At 39.7% G+C, this 24012-nt stretch overlaps 2 protein-coding genes across 2 annotated transcripts in view; both read right to left on the reverse strand.

Annotated features, from left to right (window-relative positions):
• Positions 1-232: 232 nt before the first annotated feature.
• RBMXL2 (RBMX like 2) lies at positions 233-5161 on the reverse strand. The gene has a single exon (XM_082341613.1). The coding sequence runs from the start codon at positions 5028-5030 to the stop codon at positions 3876-3878; it is 1155 nt and encodes a 384-aa protein (XP_082197739.1). The 5' UTR covers positions 5031-5161; the 3' UTR covers positions 233-3875.
• Positions 5162-5313: 152 nt separating this feature from the next.
• The window catches only part of NLRP14 (NLR family pyrin domain containing 14), a 64453-nt gene continuing 45754 nt past the window's right edge, over positions 5314-24012 (reverse strand). The window contains 1 exon segment of the mRNA XM_082341698.1: positions 5314-5742. Within this exon segment, the coding sequence (XP_082197824.1) occupies positions 5700-5742 (43 nt within the window). The 3' untranslated portion in view covers positions 5314-5699.

Consider the following 24012-nt stretch of genomic DNA (forward strand, 5'->3'; position numbering starts at 1 on the left):
GAAATATTCAGCAATGCTGTCAGTTGCCACATGGACAGTCTGGATTCTTCTGGAACCCTGTTCTGGACAGAAGGAATGTGGAGAAGGGGTCTCAGGAATAGGCTGAGACAAGCTCAAGATAGAGAACGTCAAGGTTTTGGTTATGAGATGCACATTCCTTAAATTATACCCAGGGAGTCAGTCCTGCAAAACACTTGATATGCTCTCTCGCTCTCGCTCTCTCTCTCTCTCTCTCTCTCTCTCTCATGAAAGTGATTATAAACAAGATCTCAACTGACTAGCTCTCTTGCTTATTTTCCTACAAAGATAGCTCTAATACATTAATTTCCACTGAGGAAATATTGGGTCTGTTACATACGTCCATGAGAAATCCACAGCCTTTGTAAGCTATGATCTCTTGAGCTCATTTAAGCTCTGGCTAAGTCTTTATTTCCAAATGTTTGCATCTCACTTTTAAAAAAATTATTAGTAGTTTCAATAGCCATGAGATTACTCCTCAGAAATAACAATTCTGTTAACTGGAAAAAGGTTTTCATCGCTATTATACTTCAAAAAGAATAGCAAAGGGAAAACTGTACTGTCAGCTAAGATTTGGTTCTCAGATATAAAAGTTCTACCCTTGCGGTTATCGTGAGCTAGCCATGAGCACAGTCTAGAATAAGAAGGTTCTATAAATTGAGTCAGACAGAATAAGGCGTCGTCCACCCAGAGGGAACAAACATGGGAGGGAGAATCACTGTCAAGGTAAGACAGTTTCAGAGTAATAGTTAACATTTTTTTGAGTAGCCATTATATTCTGGTGCTTACTGATCTCTATTTTTCATATTAAAATTTGTATTATAAAGTATTTTGAAATTATACAGTAAGAGATGCCAATGTGCAGACCATAGAAATTTAAGGTAACATTGTCATTTTTGCTTAAAATCCACCTCTTTTAAAGAGATAAAACATTACAAATTCAGCTAAAGCTCACTCCCCACACTAAATATCCTGACTTCTTGTGTATCACTCCAATAATATTTTTGTTCTTTTATAGCACATCTATATTTACAGAATTTACCTTTTCCACCCAGCAAATATTGATATTTACCTATGTTGATACATGTGGATCTGGTTGATTCACATTAGCTTCTACATGGAACTTCACCGAAGAATGAATCTCAGTTGATCCTCTCCAGTAGGGTCTTTCTACCCTTTTTAACATTCAAAAATGCTGTAAAGACCAATCCTGTGCATATCTCCTTGTGTACTTGTGCAAATTTCTCTAGGTCCTCTCCTTGAAGCAGATTTTCTGGGTCATTAAGGTATGTTCCCTCCAACTTTATTAGACATTGCCAAGATTATTTCCAAAGTGATTGTGTCAATTTCCACATCTATCAGAAAGGTATGAGTTCTTTTGCCCACTTTTTTCTTGGTATTTTTTCTTTCTTATTGTTTTCTAAGTATTCTTTTGGAAATTATTCAATGCAAATAAATTGTTCCAATCTATGGTTTAATACTTCAATTTACCAGTGTCTTTTATCACAAAAAAAATCTTACTGTGGAAAATTGTATCAACATTTTCCTCCTAGGTTTGTGCTTATCTTAAAAAGAAACTCTGTACCTCAGTGTGATATATTTATTTTCTTCTAAGTGTTTAAATTTTTTTCCTCTTCACATCACATTTATCTTCAAACCAGCTAGAATGTATTTTTGTGTACAGTATTAGGGAATCTCTTTTTGCAGAGATAGCCATTAAAAAAAGTCCATCCTTTCACCATTGCTTTAAAGCTATCTGTCATAATACCATGTTTTCATATACAGCTTGGCCTGTTTCTAGGCTATTTTGGTCTATTGATCTGTCTATATTTGTCTGTTGATGTCACACAGCTTAAATTACTATAATTTTCTAATAAGTCTTGATATCCAGTAGGGTAAGTTCTCTTTTTTTTCAGAATTACTTTGCTCTTCTTGCTCTTTATTCTACCATATAAGTTTTAGGATTAGCTAAATCTCCCATTAGTGTCTTTTAAAAAATCTATTTCTTAATAATTTGTTGGTAGTGAATAGGAGCTATTAATTTTTTTTCAGTTTTGTGGTTGATTGGCCAAATCTTTTTAGTATTCCATCGCTGATCAACACAAATATATGATATTATTGGGGAAGAGGGGAGGGGTGCTGTGTGGCAAAAAGAAATCATGTTGTAATTTCACTGGAAGTTGTACTGATTTTCCAAATTAATTTGGCAAGGTTGAGAACAGTTATGATAGTCTTCCCAACCATGACATGACATGAATCTCCATTTATTTAGGCTTCTTTTATGTCCTTTAACAAAAATTAGCAATTTTTCCATTAAGGTCTTACACATTTTTGCCAGGTTAACTCATGGATCTTTTTTTGTTGTTGAGCTATTTCTTGCATTTGATCTTCTGGGCCACTATTGCAGCCTCTCCTGTAATTCACCTACTTTATTATTGTGTCAAAAAATCATGTTTTTAGAGTCATGTATGTGTGTTACATTCAGATCCCTTTAAGGACTTTTTGTTGTTGTTCAGGTGTTCATCTGTTTCTCTAGCAATTATAACACTGAACATGGATCCTAATATTTTGACCCGATCCGTCTCTGTCTGGTCGTTAGAGACCCTTGACTGTACAATTACCTTTCTTTTAGATGAACAGAGGAATTCCACACGAGTTAAATGGAAAAGGTGTTTCTTACCTTGTGCTTGGGGTGAAAAAAGGAGACTCTCATATCCTTGAGCCACTTTGGAGGAAGCCTCTATGATCTTTGCTCAAGCCCTTCTCCCCACCATAAGAGTATAGACCACTCAACCCATGCCCTTGCCTTTTGTGGACAGGAGGACCTCATAACAGGCTGAGATCCTCAGATGTTGAAATGCCAAGCTCTCAGGGATCCTCTGAGTTTCTGAGCTCTAATGATGCTTACTTTTGATTCTTCCATCCCTAGGGGAAGAAACCCAATTCTCCAATTCTCTACAGCCAAGGGCAAGTAGCTTGCAGTTAGGAATGGAAGCCATCTGGATACCCAAATCCACCATTGGTATATTTTCTACTTGTTTCTTAATAATTTGTTGGTGGTGAAAGGGAATGGTATTAATGATTTTATGGGGGGCGGTTTGCAGTTTTGTGGCTGGTTGGCTGAATTTTTAATATAGTATTCCATCCTAGTTCAACACAAGAATGGTATTTTGGGGAGTAAGGGAACAGGAGATTCTGCAGATTTCCAAAGAATAAGAAAACAGGCAAAATGTGGCCAGCATTCTCCATTTGTTTTTTTAGACTTACTGAGTGAATAGAACTTTCTTTTGTTACATATACAACTGATCTAAGTGGTTTTTGTTGTTGCTGTCAGCTGTTTGGTTTTTAATACGGTTAACACTTAGATTCAGTTTGAAAGACACTTTGAAATCTTAGGAGTAAAACACACCAATCCCTCCCACTCTCCCAAAAATCTAGTTGGTTTGAATGGACAGAATGACCGAATTTTCCATTTTAGGTGGGCAGAAAGATCTTTGTAAAAGATCTTAGAACTTTTGGCCTCATTTATCAGGAGAATTTATAAGGAAGGAAGCCTTTAGGAGAATTTCTACTTGGAAATATAAGAAAACTAGTACGCAGGTTCAAGTCGTATACTTTTAAATGAACTTGTTGAAAGAAACGTTAACAATTCCAAAACGAGATCAAAACGAGTTTTAACTTTTTCCTCTCAAAAGTACCAAAAAAAAAAAAAAATTATGGAGAGAAAGTTAACAGGAAATTCTTAAAACGTAAAAACAACTCTTCCTTGCACTAGTCCTTGAGTAGTTACCATAGAACAGTCTCTGCTTTTCGGCAGCTTCTTTGAATGCGGATTTTGGTCCCAACTCTCTTGCTGCTTAGTATCTGCTCCGGTCTCCCCCTCTCTCCGAGCAGCTTCCCAGGCGGCCTCCGCCTAGGGGGGCCCTGCGGCCGGACCCGCTGTAGGACTCGCGCGGGGGCGGGCACCCCCTCTCCATGGACGGCGGCAGCCCGCGATCAGCTCTGCCTGCCCGGTCGCGGCCCCTCCAATAGCGCTCGCTCCGGCCGCCACCGTAGGCGTCGGGCGAGCAGCCGCGGTACTCGTCGTAGCGGCCGCCGCCGTAAGATGGCAGGGGCCACCGTGCAGGGGCGGCGCTGCGCGGGTCCCCGTAGCTCTCGAAGTGGTCTCGGTAGGAGCCTCCACTCGGGTGATCCAGGTAGTCGCGGTCGCGCCCCCCGTAGCCGTCTCGGTCGCCGTAGCCTCTCGATGCACAGTCGTCCCGGGCGCTGGAGTGGCCGTAGTCGCGGTAGGTGTACTCTCTGGGCGAGGGAGCAAAATCCCGGGGGTCGCGGACGCTCGAGTAGTTGCGGCTCGACGAGTAGCTGTGTCGGGGCAAGTAGCCCTCCTCCCGGGGGCCCAGGTACGGGTCCCGGCGCGGGGGCGGTGGCTCCCGGCGCGGCGGCCCGGCATAGCCGTCTCGCCCCCGAGCGGCCGGAGGCCGCCCGCGTATTCCACCGCCTCCGCTGTGAGCCGGGCCCGACGGCGCGGCCCTCTTCGGGGGCGGGCCGGCCCTGCGCGGCGGCGGCGGCCCGCGCTTCACAGGCAGCGGGGCCCGGGAGGACCGCAGGTCGAAGTCGCCCGCGTAACCGCCGTCGTCCGCCGGCCCGCCCCGGGACTGGGGGCGCCGTGGGCCGCCGCCGCCGCGGGCCCCGAGCAGGCCCCTCGGGCGGCTGTGGGACGGCGGCGGACCCCGCCGGCCGCTCTCGAACAGCGGCTTGGTGGCCTGGGCCACCTTAATGGCCTTACCATCCAGGGACTTGCCGTTCATGTCTCTGGCGGCGGCCTTGGCGTCTGCCGGGCTTTCGAAGGTGACGAACGCGAAGCCCCTGGACTTGCTGGTTTCTCGATCTTTCATCAGGAGCACCTCGGTGATGCAGCCATACTTGCCAAACGTGGCCTCGAGGATTTTCTCGTCGGTTTCGAGGTTGAGCCCGCCAATGAAGAGCTTCCCCGGGCGATCCGCTTCCACCATGTCTGCGGGTCGGGCGGTCAGTGGCGGTGGGCGGCGAAGTCGAGGCACCGGTCTTGGCCTCCGAGCCCGCTGGCCGAGGGCGGCTCCTACCGGTTGGCGGTGCGTCGTCGCGGAAGCCCCCGGAACCACAAGTCAGCTGCGCAGGCGGAACGCTCCGGTTTGTGCCTCTCGGGTCTAGTTCCCGCAGCCTGGCCGGCTCTTGCTGGTTGTGATTGGTTGGTGGTGCGGGGAGGGCCGTCCCGCCGGCAACTAGGGAGGTTGGCGGTTTTGTGACTTTTTTCCAGTCGTTTAACTACGACTGAGTAACCTATCGTTCGCCTGAATTCTTTAAGTCACTCCTGAAAGCTCGGCTGCAAAATGAAAAGCTGTTAGGTTACATCAAAAAGTTTTTCCCATTGCTCTTAATGAGAGGAATTTTAATGCATTCCAATCCACGTTACCCAAAACCACATTCAAACAGAAAAAGTAGTTGAAAAAAATGGAATAATAACAATTTTAAAGTTTTAAAATGCAGTTTGTACGTAAAATGTGTTAAGGATAAGATTTTTTGCGTTGCCAAGGGGAAAGAGAGAACTTGATAAGTGGAGGGTTCTTTGGTGGTATAGGAAGAAGAGGGAGTCATTCTTTGGATGTGCCATCTCTCCCTCCTGCACCGTTTTCTTGCATTTTTCAACCTTCAAAGGACTCATAGTTATGTAGTATTGAAACTGCCCTTTAAGATAAATATTGAACAGAAAGTCACCTGAGGGACAAAATAAAGGCAAATGTGACAGCACTAGGACACTCGCCACAGTAGCACCTAAGCAAGCATAGGACACTAACTAAAGCCTTTACCGCTTCATCGCGAAAGAAGGGCGCACCTCAGGAAAACAAAACATTTTGGGTTCATTCTAACGAATTACACAGTTCAGATTCGTTCCTCGCGATATTCTCTGAATGGAAATAAGTATGAAAAGTAAATTGGTGAACTGTCTTCACCCGAGATAGTAATGTCTAAAGCCACTTTTTAAAAAAAATATTTACTTTGTGTGGGAATGTGTATATATATATTATGTGTTACATTTTTTTATTGCAATAGCCATATAATCTTGAAAAGGGTAGTGCAAGGAGGCATTTTTATGATGTTTCTGATTTTAATGGGTACTCTTTTAAGGCTTTCAGATTTTTTTAGCATGCATAAATGGAAGCTAAAGTATAAATGCATCCCATCAGTTCATGTGAGGAATTGCAGTAACAAATTTTTATTATTAAATCATTATTATATTTCTAAGGTAAACTTACCTGTTGGGATGTATTCATTTTTAAGTATATTAACGAATTTTGTTTGCTCATACTTAGAAATTTTACATTTCTGGGCATAAAGGGTATTAGCCAATAATTTTCTTTCCCATACCTAGCTGGGGAGATTTTTGCCCAAATTTCTTTTAGTTTTCAGTCTATTCAGATTTTTAAAAATTTCTTCTTGACTTGGTTTTTGTAAGATATACTTTTTTCTATAAGTTATCCATCTTTGTTTAATTTGAAATTTTATTTTATCAATAGCCATGTCCTGTTTTGCTTTCTCTCTTTTTTGTGACCAGTCTTGCCAGAAGTTTTTTATCTTTTCAAAGAACTACACTTTTTCTTTGCTGATTCTGTTCTGATTTTATTTGCTGCTATTGTCTTTTTTCCTTTCCATAATTCTTTGGATTTACAATTTGTATTATTTTTGTTCTAGATTTTTAGGTAAGACACTTAGTGCATTAAGAGTTTCAAAAAACATTTCTTCTGATTGTTGTATCTAAGTTTAAATTTTACTCTCCATGTACTAGTTAACAGCGTGCCCTGAGCTGTGATACATGGTTATTTTCACTGTTGTTCCGTTCCTAACATTTTCTCATTTTCATCATTTCTTGACTCATGAATTATAAAGAAGTATGTTTTTAAAATTTCAAACATATGGATATTTTTGGTTGTTTTCTAACATGCTCTATATGATATCCATACGTTGGTATTTGCTGAAACTTGCTTTATGACCTGAAGTGTATGTGTGCTTGTGTGTGTGTTGTGTGTCTAACAGTCCACGTATGCTTGAGAAGAAAGTATATTCTCTAAATATTGGGGTAGAATTCTTTCCTTATATAGCGATGTTCAAGTCTTCCATATCCTAACTTATTTTTTATTTGATAGAGTTGTTGAGAACTTTTAAATTCCCATAATTGTAGATTTATTCATTTCTCTTTATTTTTATGTCCATTTTTGCTTCATGTAACTTAAGATTATATTGTTAAATGCATGAAGATTGAGAATTGCTATGTATTTCTGGTGAATGATTTTATTACATAATGATCCTTATTCATAATATTTTTTTACCTTAATTTGTTTTGTCTGACACTTATGTAGCTCAATATTTTTCAGATTTTTTTCTGCCAGCTTATGGTGTGCTGTCTGTTAACCATGCCTTTCTTGCCTCTTTTTTCCATCTTTCCTGCCATCTCTGGTATCACATGATTTGACTTTATTCCTTTCTTTTTCCTCTAACAATATGGAAGAAGTTATGTTTTCTATATCTATTCCTTGAATGATTACCTTTAATGTTTTTATTGAGGGCTAACTTATAAACACAAAATTTAAAAGTTTACGTATAAAATCTTAAATTTACTGCTTAATTAATTTTTACATATGTGTACATCCGTGTAAACATGGATGACCCACATCAAGATCTATAACCTTTCCATCACCCCCAATTGTTCCCTCATGCCCCTTTCAAAATAATACCTTCCGCTCAGAGGTAACCACTTTTCTGACTTACATCAACCATAATTTTGTTTTGCTTGTTCTTTGACTTTATATAAATGGAATAATATAGAATGAACTCTTCTGTGTCTGGCTTATGGCACTCAGTATATTTTTGAGATTCATCCATGTATTGTACACACCAGTAATTGAACTTTTTCTTTGACTTTTTTAGTCATTGTATGACTATACCAAAATATTTTTTTTTCCATTTTTCTGTTGATGGACATAGGAGCTTGTTGGGGAATGATTCCTTTTTCCTCCAGTTACCACAATGCCCTCTCCCCATATAATCAGTCCCAGATCCCACAATACATCCAGAATCCATTCACTTAACTACTTCTGCACTGCAATCACCTTCATACCAACTACCTATGTCCCTTGGCTGGACACCTGCTGGGGACACAAAGTCTTATGAGTGGGTAAAATGGTCAACAGTCCCAAGGGTCTGGGACTCCTTGACAAGGGAGCCTCATGTCCCTTGTCAAGTATCAAAACCCATTGGTGATCTGTACCCGGAGCTGCAATTAGATTGAGAGAATATAGAAATGTAAGGGTTGATAGAATTTAAGTGGAGGTTTGGATGAGAATTGGAATGTTTAAACAGGCTTTACATGAAATGATTGGGTCTCTTTGTGTCTTTTACCTGAGTGTATTATGTGGATGGATATTGTAACTGACTGAGGAATGTTTCCCCTACCTACTGTTGTAAAACACAAGACATAAATTTCTCTTTAAGCAGCATTAATAGGACATGCTAAATGGGAACAAGTAAGATTGCCTGAACACAAACGATGCGACCAACAAGGAATTAATTTCCAAAATATACAAACAGCTCATACAGCTTAATATAAAAAAAATAAACAACCAAATCAAAAAATGGACAGAAGACCTAAATAGACATTTCTCCAAAGCAGACATACAATGGCCAACAGGCACATGAAAAGATGCTTAACATCCCTAATTATTAGAGAAATGTAAATCAAAACTACAATGAGGTACCACCTCAAACCAGAAGAATAGCCATCTTCAAAATTCTACAAATAATAAATGCTGGAGAGGGTGTGGAGAAAAGGGAACCATCCTACACTGATGGTGGGAATGTAAATTGGTGCAGCCACTATGGAAAACAGTATGGAGGATCCTTAAAAAACTAAAAATAAGGTTACCATATGATCCAGCTATCCCACTCCTGGGCATATATACAGAGAAAACTCTAATTAAAAAAGATATGTGCACCCCAATGTTCATTGCAGCACTCTTTACAATAGCCAAGACATGGAAGCAGTCTAAATGTCCATTGACAGATGAATGGATGTGGCATATCTTCATAGACACACACACACACACACACACACACACACACACACACACACACAATGGAATATTACTCAGCCATAAAAGGAATGAAATAATGCCATTTGCAGCAACATGGATGGACCTAGGGATTATCATACTAAGTGAACTAAGTCAGACAGAGAAAGACAAATATCATATGACATCACTTATATGTGGAATCTAAAAAAATGATAAAATGAACTATTTACAAAACAGAAATAGACTCATAGACATAGAAAACAAACTTATGGTTACCAAAGGGGAAAAGGGGGAGGGATAAACTAGGAGTTTGGGATTAACAGATACACACTACTATATATAAAATAAACAACAAGGACCCACTGTGCAGCACAGGGAACTATCAATATCTTGTAATAACCTATAATAGAAAAGAATCTGAAAAAGAATATATATATATACACACACACATATATAGACATACATATATATCTGATTTACTTTGCTGTACACCTGAAACTAACACAACACTGTAAATCAACTATACTTCAATTAAAATTTCTTTTCACAAAAGATTGCCTGAGCCCACACAGTATAGAATAAAACTTTGAATGCTGGTATGAGTGAATTCTCTGTACCAGAGACCTATGTGGAGTGTAAACAGGTTTATACCAAAAGCTTGTAAACACTCCACAGTAATGACTACTGGGACTTGGACTAGAGAATTTCCATTTGAGGGGCAATTACTAGCTTGCTATTGAACATTAATTGAAACTGTCCCTATGACTGAAGGACAAAAAAATAATCTTCTCACCTCACACCCATTAGTATGGTTACTATCAAAAAAAAAAAAAAAAAGAAAAAACCAGAAAATAACAAATGTTGGGGACGATGTGCAGAAACTGGAACACTTGTGCATCTACTGGTAGGAATGTAAAATGGTGCAGCCACTATGGGAAACAGGGTGGTGGTTTTTCAAAAAATTAAAAATAGAATTACCAGATGATCCAGCAATCTACTTCTAGGTATGTATAAAAAAGAATCGAAAGCAGGATCTCAGATATTTTATACCCATGTTCATAGCCACATTATTCACAATAGCCAAGAGGTGGAAGCAACTCGTGTCCATTGCCAGATGAGTGGATAAACAAAACGTAGTATATATGTACAGTGTAATATTATTCAGACTTAAAAGGGAAAGAAATGCTGACACCTGCTACAATATGGATGAACCCGGAGGACATTATGCTAATTATTTAAAATAAGCCAGTCACAAAAAAGACAAATACCGTATGGTGATTTCACTTATAAAAGGTGTCCTAGAATACTCAAGTTCATAGAAACAGAAAGTGGAGCAGCGGTTGACAGGGGCTGGAGGGAAGGAGAAATGAGGAGCTATTGTTTAATTGGTATAGAATTTCAGTTCTGCCAGATGAAAAAGTTCAAGGGATTTGTTGCACAACAATGTGAATATACTCAACACTACTAAACTGCACATTTAAGAATAGTTAAGATGGTAAACTTCATGTTGTGTTTTTAACCACAGCTAAAAATTTTGTAAATAAAAAATAAATAATAATCTTAAAACCTGAAGTATCAGTGATGTCTTGGGTGAGGTCAGAAAAACATGTTAATGGGGAGGGCAGTGGCCAGTAGAGTTCCATAATAAAATGGAAATGGTTTGTATAGGAATATGTTATCAGAGGAATGCAGAGTTACTCAGTGGATTCACAAGCAGGTGTACCCTCTTCTCCAAGGACTGACTTTGGAAACACATGAGGAACTGCCAGAGTCTATTCTATGGATAGCGCCCTGTAAACAGCTTTTCAGCTGACCAGAAAAGAGCTGCTTCATTTATGGATGGCAGTTCCAAGGTGAACGGACCGCATCCTGTTTGGAAGGTTACCATACTGTTCGAAGAAGGTAAAAACCAATTAGTTCAGCAGGACTTTTTGGTCCTCCTTTTGAGTAGGAATCCAATGTAATAATGAAAAAAAAAAACCCAGTCAGTTCAGTGAGCTGAATTATATCCTGTTTTCCTAGCAATGATGGAAGAAATGAACGATGATAAAAAGCCCCTATGTTTGAGCTTTTACTGACTCATTGGTGGTGTCCAATGGCCTGGCCTTAAGGGAATGGAAAACTGGCATATTAAAGGGATGCCCCTATGAGGCATGGCCATATTGAAATCACTATGAGAATTTGAGGGATGCATTACAGTAGGACATGGTGATGCCCGTAGGAAGAACCGACTAGCAGGTTCACAAGGTGGTTGGAACTGACTAGTGGATATCCTGGTGTGCTTGGTTGAGGAGGCCACCTGGGTGCATAAAATGAGTGGACACTGAGGGACTACAGCAATACAGAGATGGACTCAGTCTAGACATACCCCTCTTGCACCTCTGAAGCACAAACTGCCACTAAGAACTGTTTTGTTTGCCAAAAGAAAAAGAAAAAAAAAAAAAAAGACAGAGTCTGCAGATGGGATGTTGCAGATAACCTTGGAGGGGGAAAGACCGTGAACATAGCAAGTGGCAAGTGAGTCAGATGCTGATATCCAATGGGTCTTGACAAGAATAGATCCTGACTCTGGTGTAGACTTTGCTTACTCAGTGATAGATGCAAATGCTCAGAGTACTATAAAAGAACAGTACAGAAAATATTATACCAATGTGGATCACCAAGTGACATTTCTTCAGACCAAGGTACATACTTTACACCCCATAGTGTAAAGAGATGGACAGAGAGATATCCTGCTCAGAGTAACAGTTTGATAGAGAATTGGAATGGGGAATTAAAGCATCCATTGTCTAAAAGGCGGGTAGATATAGGCATGAGGGGCTCTCTTACCTGCATGAGTGTGTGCTCACACTCAACATGAGTGGGGCTAAGGGAGTGTCCTCACTAAATAGAGTCCTCTTTTTTTTTTTCTCCCTGGTGGATATGGGGTGGAGAAGGATACTAGTATGACTGTGCAATCCTTCCCACATGGAAGATGACTGATGACCATAACTTTTTCTTTCCTTCCCACCTCACCTCACCTTTCTTTTCCTTACGTAATGGTCACGGGATCAGGGCTGCAACTACAAGTCCCAGAAGGAGGGATGATACCCAAGCAAGAAACTATAAATTTTTATGTCAGAATTCCTAAGGACCTGATGGAGTGGATTGTCCCTTTACCCTTTTTGGCAAAACTGGGATTAACAGTGAATGCAGCTATATTGTCTAATGGTAAAAACGGCCATGGGTTCTGTGTCTACATAACCCTACTCTAAATGAATGGGAGGTACTTTCTACAGGAGTACTGCTGTCTGCAACCTAGAGCAGCATAGCGGGTGCCACGCTCCCTTCCAAAAGTGGAAAAGTTTGGGTATAAATGGAGAGAGGGAGGGTAAAGGAATGAATAAATGGGTTATATGAAGAGGGACACCCAAAATTACATTAACACTCTGAAAGCAGCTCCAAGCAAGAGATGATATTATCTCTTAGCTCGATGAGACCACATGCCTGAAAGAATGGAGCTACACAGTGCAGAGGCCACTCCTGCTTTCGGAACCTGCCAAGATCAAATGGAAGCCTGCAAACCTGGGTGGCCTCATCCTGGGAGATCTTTCATACAATATGAAGATGGACTGGACCGAAAGGGACTCTGGGAACGTGCCAGTCTCTTTTGACTTTCACTTTCCAAGTTGTATCTACCATAATGCAATATGGGCTTACACTTACATTGTTGTTAAAATGATAATACTGACATTGATAGTCAAATGTACTTGGAAATTGAGTTAAAAGCCTCCTATTTCTATTCTACACTGACTCCTCCAAATGTTGCTATATCTGTTACGGTCAGACAGACACGATCTTTTTGCTATAAGGGATCCACTGTCAAAGACCAGGGGGTAGCCTATGGTACAACAAAAAACATTTATTTGGTCTTTGTCTAAAACCCTTGCAATTTCCTGAGTGATAGGAGTGTCTTTTATTGTCCATAATGAGACCCTTTCCACCACACCTGAGGAACCTGAGGTAACTCCTAACGGGGCACCTAGAGAGCTTCAGGATGGGGACTGGTCACCAGAGGAACCAACCATGAGATTAGAGGGTTAGAACCTGACCTCTGGGAAGGGGGCTGAAGATTGAATTCAATCACTAATGGCCAATGATTTAATCAATCCTGCCTATGAAATGAAACCCCACGTAAAAACCCTAAACAACAGAGTTCAGGGAACGTCTGGGTTGGTGAACACAGAATGTGCTGGAAGGATCATGCACTTGGAAGGGGAATGGAAGCTCTGTGAGTCCACTCCTCCCCACCCTGAACTTGCTCTTCATCTGGCTGTTCATTTGTATCCTTTATAATAAACTATAATCATAAGTATAGCACTTTCCTTAGTTCTGTGAGTCATACTAGAGAATTATAGAACCTGAGGGGGATTGTGGGAATTCCCAAATTTGTGGTTGGCCTGGAATCTACTGTGGTAATCAGGGAGAGATGGTATGTCATTTTCCAACAACAGTCCTCAATTCTCTGACACCAACTGGGTGTCCTGTAATTCAACTCATTTCTGACACTATGTACCTAGAGTCAGCACAGACTGTGCGGCTTAAGGCCTCAGTTCCAACAAAACTGCTCTCACTTCAGATGCCAGCTGCAAATGGGGTCCCCAGATTTCTGCCTGGCCAACTACAGAGCAACTACAATGAAGAGGTTCTGACATACACGGTCTTTGTAAATTCTACACTCGTGGTCTGGGCCACTCATTTTGAAATATTTTAAAGTAATAATATCTGAAATTATAAAAAGGCATTAAATAGATGAGTATTTTGTGTGTTTACCCACTGTCCCCCATGTACCCATGAAAAAGAATGTCTCATACTATTTTTCAATCCTTGTACAACTACTGGCAGCAAACTGTAGTAGATTTGAATGATGAATGAAGGTACAAATACCAGTGAACAAGGAAGGGTCCACCAAAGGAGCTAGAACCAGGCAGGGGGGTGGGGGCATTCCCTATGTAGTCTTTCACTGGCTACACTGGTACCAGTATCCTCCAAGAGAGTAACGGGGCCAGGGTACCCTAGATGGAGACTTAGGGGGCAGAGGAGCTCCAAGATGAAGAAATGTATTACCATCAGGGAATAGAGATGACATTTCAAGAAAAATAAAAAAGAATCACACTCCTTGCCCTAAAAATTGAGAAAAAAAAAAATCTCTGCGAAGGGCTATGCCCTGACAAGGATGAGTTGCAGAACACGAGGAATCGTCTTGAAGGTCCCTATCTCCTCAGGGTAGAAATCCCTAAATCAATTGAATGAGATCCCCATCCTTCCTACTAGGAAGGTCAGGGGAATTTCTCTGGAAGCAGCACCAGTGCCTGTAGCCTGGGCCCCTGAATATGTCCCTAGTATCTTCAGGGACTGAGTTCTGATCCCAGCATCCAGACACACAGAGTGATCTCACGACTCTACACCATGCCACAAACTCCTTGACAGTGAGGAGGGAGCTTCCCAGTTAGTCTGAAGCTTGGGCACCCTCTCTTTTTTTTCTTAATTTAATTTTTAAAATTGTGGTAAAATACACTTAACATAGAATTCACCACCTTAAGCATTTTTAGATACACAGTTCAATAGATGTGATATTGTGATTTATAATAAATATATATTTTTGTCTTGGTCCATGGTTCCTGGCTCACAGCTCCTAAAACCCTTGGAATTTCCTAAGCAATGAGATCAATGGGAAATATTTAATATTTGGTTTTTGTCATGGGTTTCTGAAATAGCTCCAGAGCCATAAAGGTGAAAGGAATGTCTTGTTATTCATAACAAGCCCCTTTCTACCACACTTGGGTTTATGTTAATGAGACAACAGTGAACCAGAGAGCCGTGGTTTCCGCCCTTATTGAACTTAGGTTGTGGTGAGGAAGACAGACAAAAAGAAATAAAATAATGAAATCTTGGTGTTAGTGGTAGGAAAGGAAGAAACACTGATGCATTGTTAAGAAAAGGGGAGAGGGTGGTACTTACGATAGAGCGCTCAACCTCCCGGAGGAGATAATATTTAAAGGATGGCCCACAGCCAGATCTATGAAGAGTGGAAGAGCAGAGTAGGCAGAGAGGATCACCTGCACAAAGGACCAGTGGTGAAACACTTGGAGCATACAAGGAATTGGGAAGAAATTACATTGTTTAGTGAGAGGGGAGAGTGACATATTGGAAAGCTGAACCAAATTATGCAGTCTTTTGAATACGAAGAATTTGGTCCAGCTCTAGTAACATTCACTTACTCTCTCATTCAAAGAATATTTCTTGAACATCTGATATAAGGCAGGCATTGTACTAGGTGAAAGAGATTCTGAGGTGATGACAAACAGTAAAGGGGGCTGTTGAATTAAAAACTAATTACATCTGAAAGACAAAAGTACTAACAATAGTCTTTCTTCCCTCTGTTGCTATAAAGGAACCTGTTCATTTTCACCCTTTCCTCTGCTCTTAAAGAAGGATATTTATTTTCTGGTAGAGGTTCTGTGATGATCTACAAAATAAAGAAATGAAGACTAAGGAAGGAAAAGAAAAATATTAGAAAGAACAATATATGCATAAGAAAACACACAAAATGATAAACGGAAAGTTTATAGAGTGTTATTCTGTTTGAAAGTAATGTTGTCAAAGGTTTACATTGTGTTTAGGGGTCAAAAGATGAGGCTGAATGTAATCATTAGTGGTGGAAGGAGGGGGAAAAGAGACTTCAATATGGTTTTTGTTTTGTTTTTAAAGAAAACTACATTGAAAGCAGTGTAGACGATATAGAGTAGAATGCAGTATGAGAAACCAGGAGACCAGACAGGAAATAATGACCTTAAAGACACCGTAGCAGGAGACTAGAAAGAGAAATCTTTTCAACCTAGTTTTCCATTATAATTTTCTCTTTTACTCTTAAGTGTGCTGATGATACAAGGTATGATATGTGTTTTTTTCCTACACCATGAAGCAATTAACTCCATTCGCCTCAGACAATGACCTGGTGTCCCACAAATTTAACTCAATTCTGACACTATCTACCTGGAGATAGCATCAGATCCAATAGGTTAAAGGCTCAGTCCCACAAGACCGCCCCCACATCAGATGCCAGTCATAAGTCCAAGTTGCTACCTGTGTGTTTGACCAACTGGCTATAAACCCGAGGACCTCAAGACCCCTTCCTGAGGTTCAGTTAATTTGCTACAGTGGCTCATGGAACTCAGGAAAGTAGTTTACTTACTAGATTACTGGTTTATTACAAATGACAGTAAAGAATATGAATGAAGAGCCAGGTGAAGAGAAACATAGGGCTAGGTCCTGCACAGCAAGAGCTTCTGTCCCCAAGGAGTTTGAGGCCTGGCAGGTGGATGCATTCTGGTTACCTGGAAATTCTCCAGATCCTCCCTTTTGGGTTTTTATGGAGGCTCCATTATATAGGCATGATTGATTAAATCAGTGGCCATTGGTGATTGATTCAACCTCTACACCTACCCCCTCATCCCTGATTACAGGAGGTGTGACTGAAAGTGCCAACCCTTTAATTGGTTAGTTTCCCTGGCAACCAGCTCCACCATCCATAAGAGGTTTCCAGCTGTCACCTCAGAAACAACTCAGGTGTGGTTGAAAGGGGTTGTTATGGATTACCCTTTTCACCTGTATGGCTCTGAAGCTATTTCAGAAACTGAGGACAAAAGATGAAATATTAGAACAAAAGATGCTCCCATTGCTCTTACCAATGAGGAAGTTCTAAGGGTTTTGGGAGCCGTGAGCCAGGAACTGTGGAAAAAGACTAAACTTTATTTTATTATAAATTACAGTATCACAGTAGGGTATAGATGGTTGTCCTTCAGACCTTCTCCCTCCTCCTTCAACCCAAAGTTCATTTTCTCCCCAGCTAAGAATAAAGAATGTTAGTGAGACATAAATATTTTCTTAGCCTCCATTTTACAGATAACTCGAAGTGTGAAAATACTAAATATCCGCCAACATCACAGAACTTGTAACTGATAGTAACAGGACTAAATCCCAAATCCTTTGATTTCAGATTCACTTGAGGTGTGGAACACAACTTGATGCCAGGAGCAACCCTCACTTGTGACAACCAAAAATGTTCCCTTGGTGGCCAAATCACCAATCAGAGTTGAGATCCACTGTTCTAAGAGGTGAGCATTGTTAAGAAAAATCATCCAAAACTTAAAAATAGGCAAAAGGTATTACTGGTATTACTGAGTGTCCTTTCACTGTAGTTCTAGGCACTGTCTAGCAGACTGGGGATTATCTGATTTTCTAGGGGTGTGTATCTTTATGTCAGATTAGTTAAACAAGGAGGCCAATAGACTGAGGTGGTTCTAATACCTTAGCAGCCTACTAAACAAACCAAAACAGAAACCTATACATGCCTCAAGGTTAAGAAATCGAAGCCTAAGGACAACCAATCACAGCCAACTAGGCTTTTCCAGATAAGGAAAATGCTTAAGCTTTAGCCAATCAAATAATTTTCCAGTTTTGCATCTGCCTCTTCTCTATAAAAGACTTTCCCTTAGCTCCTGTCCCGTGGAGTGCTCCTAACCATTTCTGGTTTGGCACTGCCCTGTTGTTTGTTTTTTTTTTTTTTATTTATTAATTAATTTATGGTTGTGTTGGGTCCTCGCTTCTGTGCAAGGGCTTTCTCCAGTTGCGGCAAGCGGGGGCCACTCTTCATCGCGGTGCCCGGGCCTCCCACCATCGCAGCCTCTCTTGTTGCGGGGCACAGGCTCCAGACGCGCAGGCTCAGTAGTTGTGGCTCATGGGCCTAGTTGCTCCATGGTGTGTGGGATCTTCCCAGACCAGGGCTCGAACCCGTGTCCCCTGCATTGGCAGGCAGATTCCCAACCACTGCGCCACCAGGGAAGCCTATTTAGTTTTTTGTTTAAATAAACTCTTAAAATTTTTGATTTGCCTCTGCTTATGTTTTAACAGTTCTCTGACTCTCAATTCTATTGATCAGAAGATTCACAACTTTGTAAGGGTAAAGATTATCTTACAGAGACCTGATAGCAATGCAAATAATTCTTGTCCTCGATCAGTGCAAATTTCCTCTGTGATGGAAAAGATAATCCCAAAGTTTATCATTTATTGCCTTGTAGGACATTAATCAGTTTTGTATTTATCTTACAATGTTATTCTAACTTTAAAAAAAATGCCTTTCATTCTACAAACAAATGCTGGAGAGAGTGTGGAGAAAAGGGAACCCTCCTACACTGTTGGTGGGAATGTAAATTAGTACAGTCACTATGGAGAACAGAATGGAGGTTCCTTAAAAAACTAGAAATAGAGTTACTATATGATCCTGCAATCCCACTCCTGGGCATATATCCAGAGAAAACTATACTTCAAAAAGATACTTGCACTCCAATGTCCAGTGCAGCACTATTCACAATAGCCAAGACATGGAAGCAACCTAAATGTCCATCAACAGATGAATAGATAAAGAAGATGTGATACATATATACAATGGACTATTACTCAGTCATAAAAAAGAATGAAATAATGCCATTTGCAGCAACATAGATGGACCTAGAGATTATCATACTAAGTGAAGTAAGTCAGACAAATATCATATGATATCACTTATATGTGGAATCTAAAAAAAAATTGATACAAATGAACTTATTTACAAAATAGAAACAGACTCACAGTCTTCGCAAACAAACTTATGGTTACCAAAGGGGAAAGGTGGAGGGGAGGGATAAAGTAGGAGGTTGGGATTAACATATATACACTACTGTATATAAAATAGATAATCAAAGAGGACCTACTGTAATAGCACAGGAAACTCTACTCAATACTCTGTAATAACCTAAATGGGAAAAGAATCTGAAAAAGAATAGATATATGTATATTTATAATTGAATCACTTTGCTATACACCTGAAATTAACATAACATTGTAAATCAACTATACTCCAAAATAAAATAAAAATTCTTTTAAATGCTATTCATGATGGATATATAAACACTTGTTCGTCAAATGCTTTGTAAACCTGCATCTCACTGGTTCCCTTACTAATGAATTGATAATATTCTTTGACAAGAGTTCATTTTGCATTTGTATAACCAAAGGGCCATGATTTAGAAAGAGCCATGATTTGAAATCCTCAAAAATTATTTAACTGCATCACTGGATCCACAATGGACCAATTAAAGTTTTTGGAAGACATTTTAAACTAAAGCAGGGGAATAAAAGAGATCTTTTCCCCTTGGTTGCTAAGCTGAAAGCATGTGAGCTCAAAGCTGCCTGTGACATACTTCTACCACATTTACCCAATACCATAGCCTCAAAATATCTAAAGGAAAATTTTAAAGAACTATAAGAAAAAAAGAAAACTTTTCCATCATATTAAAAGATTTAAAGAAAATGTTCTCAATAATTTATAGATTGAGCAACAAAAATTAGTACAAGATGATTTGAACTGCATAATTTAAAAGCTTGATTTAATGGATATATACACATGTGCACACACTCAGTCATGGGAAAATACATATTCTTTTCAAGCACACATAGAAAATTGATTATATACTAGGCCATGAATTATATCTTAACTAATTTCAAAAAACATTTTCACATTATCTGAACTCTATTAGGTTAAAAACAATAACAAAAAGGTAACTTTAAAAACGCCTCTCACGCAACTCAATATAAAGAAAACAAACAACCCAATCCAAAAATGGGCAGAAGACCTAAATAGACATTTCTCCAAAGAAGATATACAGATAGCCAACAAACACATGAAAGGATGCTCAACATCACTAATCATTAGAGAAATGCAAATCAAAACTACAATGAGGTATCACCTCACACCAGTCAAGATGGCCATCATCAAAAAATCTACAAACAAGAAATGCTGGAGAGGGTGTGGAGAAAAGGGAACCCTCTTGCACTGTTGGTGGGAATGTAAATTAATACAGCCACTATGGAGAACAGTATGGAGGTTCCTTAAAAAACTAAAAACAGAACTACCATATGACCCAGCAATCCCACTACTGGGCATATACCCTGAGAAAACCATAATTCAAAAAGAGTCATGTACCACAACGTTCACTGCAGCACTATTTACAATAGCCAAGACATGGAAGCAATCTAAATGTCCATCAACAGATGGATGGATAAAGAAGATGTGGCACATATATACAGTGGAATATTACTCAGCCATGAAAAGAAATGAATTTGAGTTATTTGTAGTTTGGTGGATGGACCTACAGTCTGTCATACAGAGTGAAGTTAATCAGAAAGAGAAAAACAAATACCGTATGTTAACACATATATATGGAATCTAAAAAAAAAAAAAAAAAGGTCATGGAGAACCTAGGGGCAGGACAGGAATAAAGACGCAGATGTAGAGAATGGACTTGAGGACACGGGGAGGGGGAAGGGTAAGCTGGGACGAAGTGAGAGAGTGGCATGGACATATATGCACTATCACATGTAAAATAGCTAGCTAGTGGGAAGCAGCTGCATAGCACGGGGAGATCAGCTCGGTGCTTTGTGACCACCTAGAGGGGTGAGATAGGGAGGATGGGAAGGAGACACAAGAGGGAGGAGATATGGGGAAATATGTATATGTATAGCCAATTCACTTTGTTATAAAGCAGAAACTAATACACCATTGTAAAGCAATTATACTCCAATAAAGATGTTAAAAAAAAAATGCCTAAGTTTGGAAATGTACAAGCACACTTCTATGTGACATGTGGGTCACAGAAAAAAAAAATTCATGTAAATCAAAATATTTGGACATGAATGCTAATGAAAATATTCCATATACTGGATGGACTTCGAGGGTATTATGCTTAGTGAAAAAAGTCAGAGAGAGAAAGACAAATACTGTATGATATCACTTATACATAGAATCTAAAAAATAAAACTAGTGAATATAACTAAAAAGAAAGAGACTCAAAGATACAGAGAACAAAGTAGTGGTTATCAGTGGGGAGAGAGAGAAGAGGGGAGGGGCAATATAGGGGCAGGGGATTAAGACGTACAAACTACTATGTATAAAATAAATAAGCTACAAGGATATATTGTACAACAATATAGCCAATATTTTATAATAACTATAAATGAAGTATAACCTTTAAAAATAGTGAATCACTATGTTGTACACTTGAAACTTATATAATGTTGTAAATCAACTGTACTTCAATAAACAAAAAAGACTCCATGGTCAAGCATGGGAATTTGGCTAAAATGTAAATAGAAGTGAATTTATAGTCTTAATGCTTGTAATAAAAGAAAAGGTTGGAAGTCAATAAGAATCTAACTTAAGAATTTAGCATACTGACAAAAATTCAAAGATAACAGAAATGATAAAATAAGAATTTACAAAATAAATTTATAAAATGAAAACAGACAAAATGTAAACAGTCAACAAATCCAACATTTGTTTTGACCACCCTATTTGATTCTTTGACTATCCTATTTGACTCCTTAACTACACTATTTATTGATAAAATTGCAAACCATCCCTAACACAGAGCTCTGTTTAGGATGAGGGGAGTGGTTTGCCTGATGCACAAATTTGAGGAGATGCCAAAAAAATTCAGTAATCAAGATAAATAATATTTTACGGAATATTTTTAAAAATCAAAATTAGTGCAAAAATATCCATGATAACCAAATATTAAAAATTTAAATAAAGACGGTGTCTGACCCTGAACTTGCACAACCCTGAGAATAAGTGCCTCACTTGCCTCACCCTAATCCTGGCCATGGGTTACATGATAGCAGTGATACCAGGCATGTTTTCAAATGTAAGTGGCATTGCTTCTAGTATATTGTTAGCTCAGGGTAAACAGTCCTTATGTTATGGAAGTACCTGACCAAAAAGACTAAATTTTATTAAATGCCTTTTCAACGTATAACATATTAAGGTGGTTATTTGGTCTTTCTCCATCAGTCAACTAATACTTGTCCTCTCTTGTACTTCTGTTATAAATCGTAAGAATCATGGTATATTTTAACTGTTAGAATTAATTTTCAAATATATTTGATCTTTACATATATATTCGTAAGTGACATTCAATTGTAAATTTATCTTTGTAAGTTCTATTATCGAAGTTTTTCTAACCTTATAAAATGAAATAGAAAAGTTGTCTTCCTCTGTAATGCTCTGAAATTTAGTTTAAAAAGCAAAAGAATTTTCCTTTATCTGAAAATTTGTTAGAAATCCCCTTGATAAGAAGCATGTATTGGGAATTCCCTGGCAGTCCAGTGGTTAGGACTTGGCACTTTCACTGCCATGGGCTGGAGTTCAATCCCTGGTCCAACCCTGGTCAGGGAACTAAGATCCCGCAAGCTGCGTGAGCAGCCAAAAGGAAAAAAAAAAGAAGAAGCATTTATCAACTCCTTGGTTGGAGTTTTATTTGGGCAGCTTGGAAATCCTGTTGTTTACCAAGGATAAGATGCTCACTGCAGCTCAGGGCTGCCCTGTGAAGGGAATGCCACTTCTCTGATGCATACTTTGTTTTCTGTGTTTGTTACAACAGCCCAAGGCTAGCTTTCTCTAGCCAGCAGGACTGTCATCCCTGGGAGTTAACCTCTTACTGACCCTTCTCTAGGTATCGTCTCTGCCAAATGTCAGCCGTATCACTGTTCTGTGTGGCTGTCAGTTACAGTAACATTACTTGTAAATTCTCACCTGATTGCCATCTGCCCCTTCTAACTGCCATGGTTCACTCTTGTCTCCACCCCTGCTACATTGACTCAGGAGCTATTATACCAGCTAAGAGACTTTCTTATCTCCTACAGACAGGGAGAAACAAACGAATAAGAGTTTGTGGTGGACTAAAGAATGCCACAAATTCTCTGACACTATTCCCATCAACAAGTGACTGCCCTTGAATCTGGGCTGGCCTGGACTGTTTTGATCAATGGAGTAAGAGAGAAGTGACTTTATGCTAGTTCTAGGCCTAGCTTTTAAGAGAATTGGCGACTTCCACTTGACCTCTTCAAGCCCTGAACCTCCATCAAAGTATTCCATCTTCCCTGCTGGAGAGGCCCTAAGGCTGGAGGGAAGAGGGGCCCAGCCCCACCCAGCCAGCCAGCCAGCCATGCATCCTCTCCAAGGCACCAGGCATGTGACTGAAGTCCTCTTCAGGCTTCTAGAGCAACCTGGCTGTCAGTTGAATACCACCAAGGGACTCCAGGTGATGTCATGTGGAGCATAAGAAATGCTGAGCTGAGCCCTTTCTGGATTCTAATTCATCCAGTGATGAGATATAACAAAGTGGTTATTGTTTTAAGCTGCTATGTTTTGGGATGGTTTGTTACATAGCAATAAATAACCAAAACATTCTTCCACAGAAGATTTTATTGTGCCGAGTTTCTGCCAAAGGGAGGAATCTGGTTTTAGCTCTAACCCCAATAATCTTTATATTGCCTTTTATCTTCACAATAGGCTACAGAAAATGTTCACTGCAGAAGTGGACTCCCATTTCTACTGATTCTTAAATATTAATGTACCGAAGAATTGCCTGGGAAATTATTAAAAATGCCAGTTTCTAGGACCTCACCCAGATATCCTGAATCAGTAAGTCTGGTATGGGGCTCAGAAATCTGCATTTTAAGAAAACGCCCAAGTGATTTTGACCTGAATGGTCCCAAGAACACACACGGAGAAGCATTCAGTAATACATGCCTCAGATGGCGAGGCTGTGAAGAGAGCCATGGCGGCAGGAATGGAGAGAAAGGAAAAAAAGGTGCTTTAGCATAATCTTCCCTGGTCCCATTCTCTAGTCTCATTTCTAAACTTCTTACATCAGAATTCTTAAACTCTGCATTCAGTTAACATGTTATACCTTTCACAGAGCTTTGTGTTTTCCATTTCATTTTAGCCTCTTAGCTCCCGTGTGAAGTAGAA

This window comes from Balaenoptera borealis (genome assembly GCF_965194805.1).
Source record: "Balaenoptera borealis genome assembly, chromosome: 11".
Classification (NCBI taxonomy): Eukaryota; Metazoa; Chordata; class Mammalia; order Artiodactyla; family Balaenopteridae; genus Balaenoptera; species Balaenoptera borealis.

What these genes read in the sequence shown, in the direction of transcription:
- RBMXL2 (XM_082341613.1), bottom strand. Translation starts at nt 5,030, where the DNA reads ATGGTGGAAGCGGATCGCCCGGGGAAGCTCTTCATTGGCGGGCTCAAC.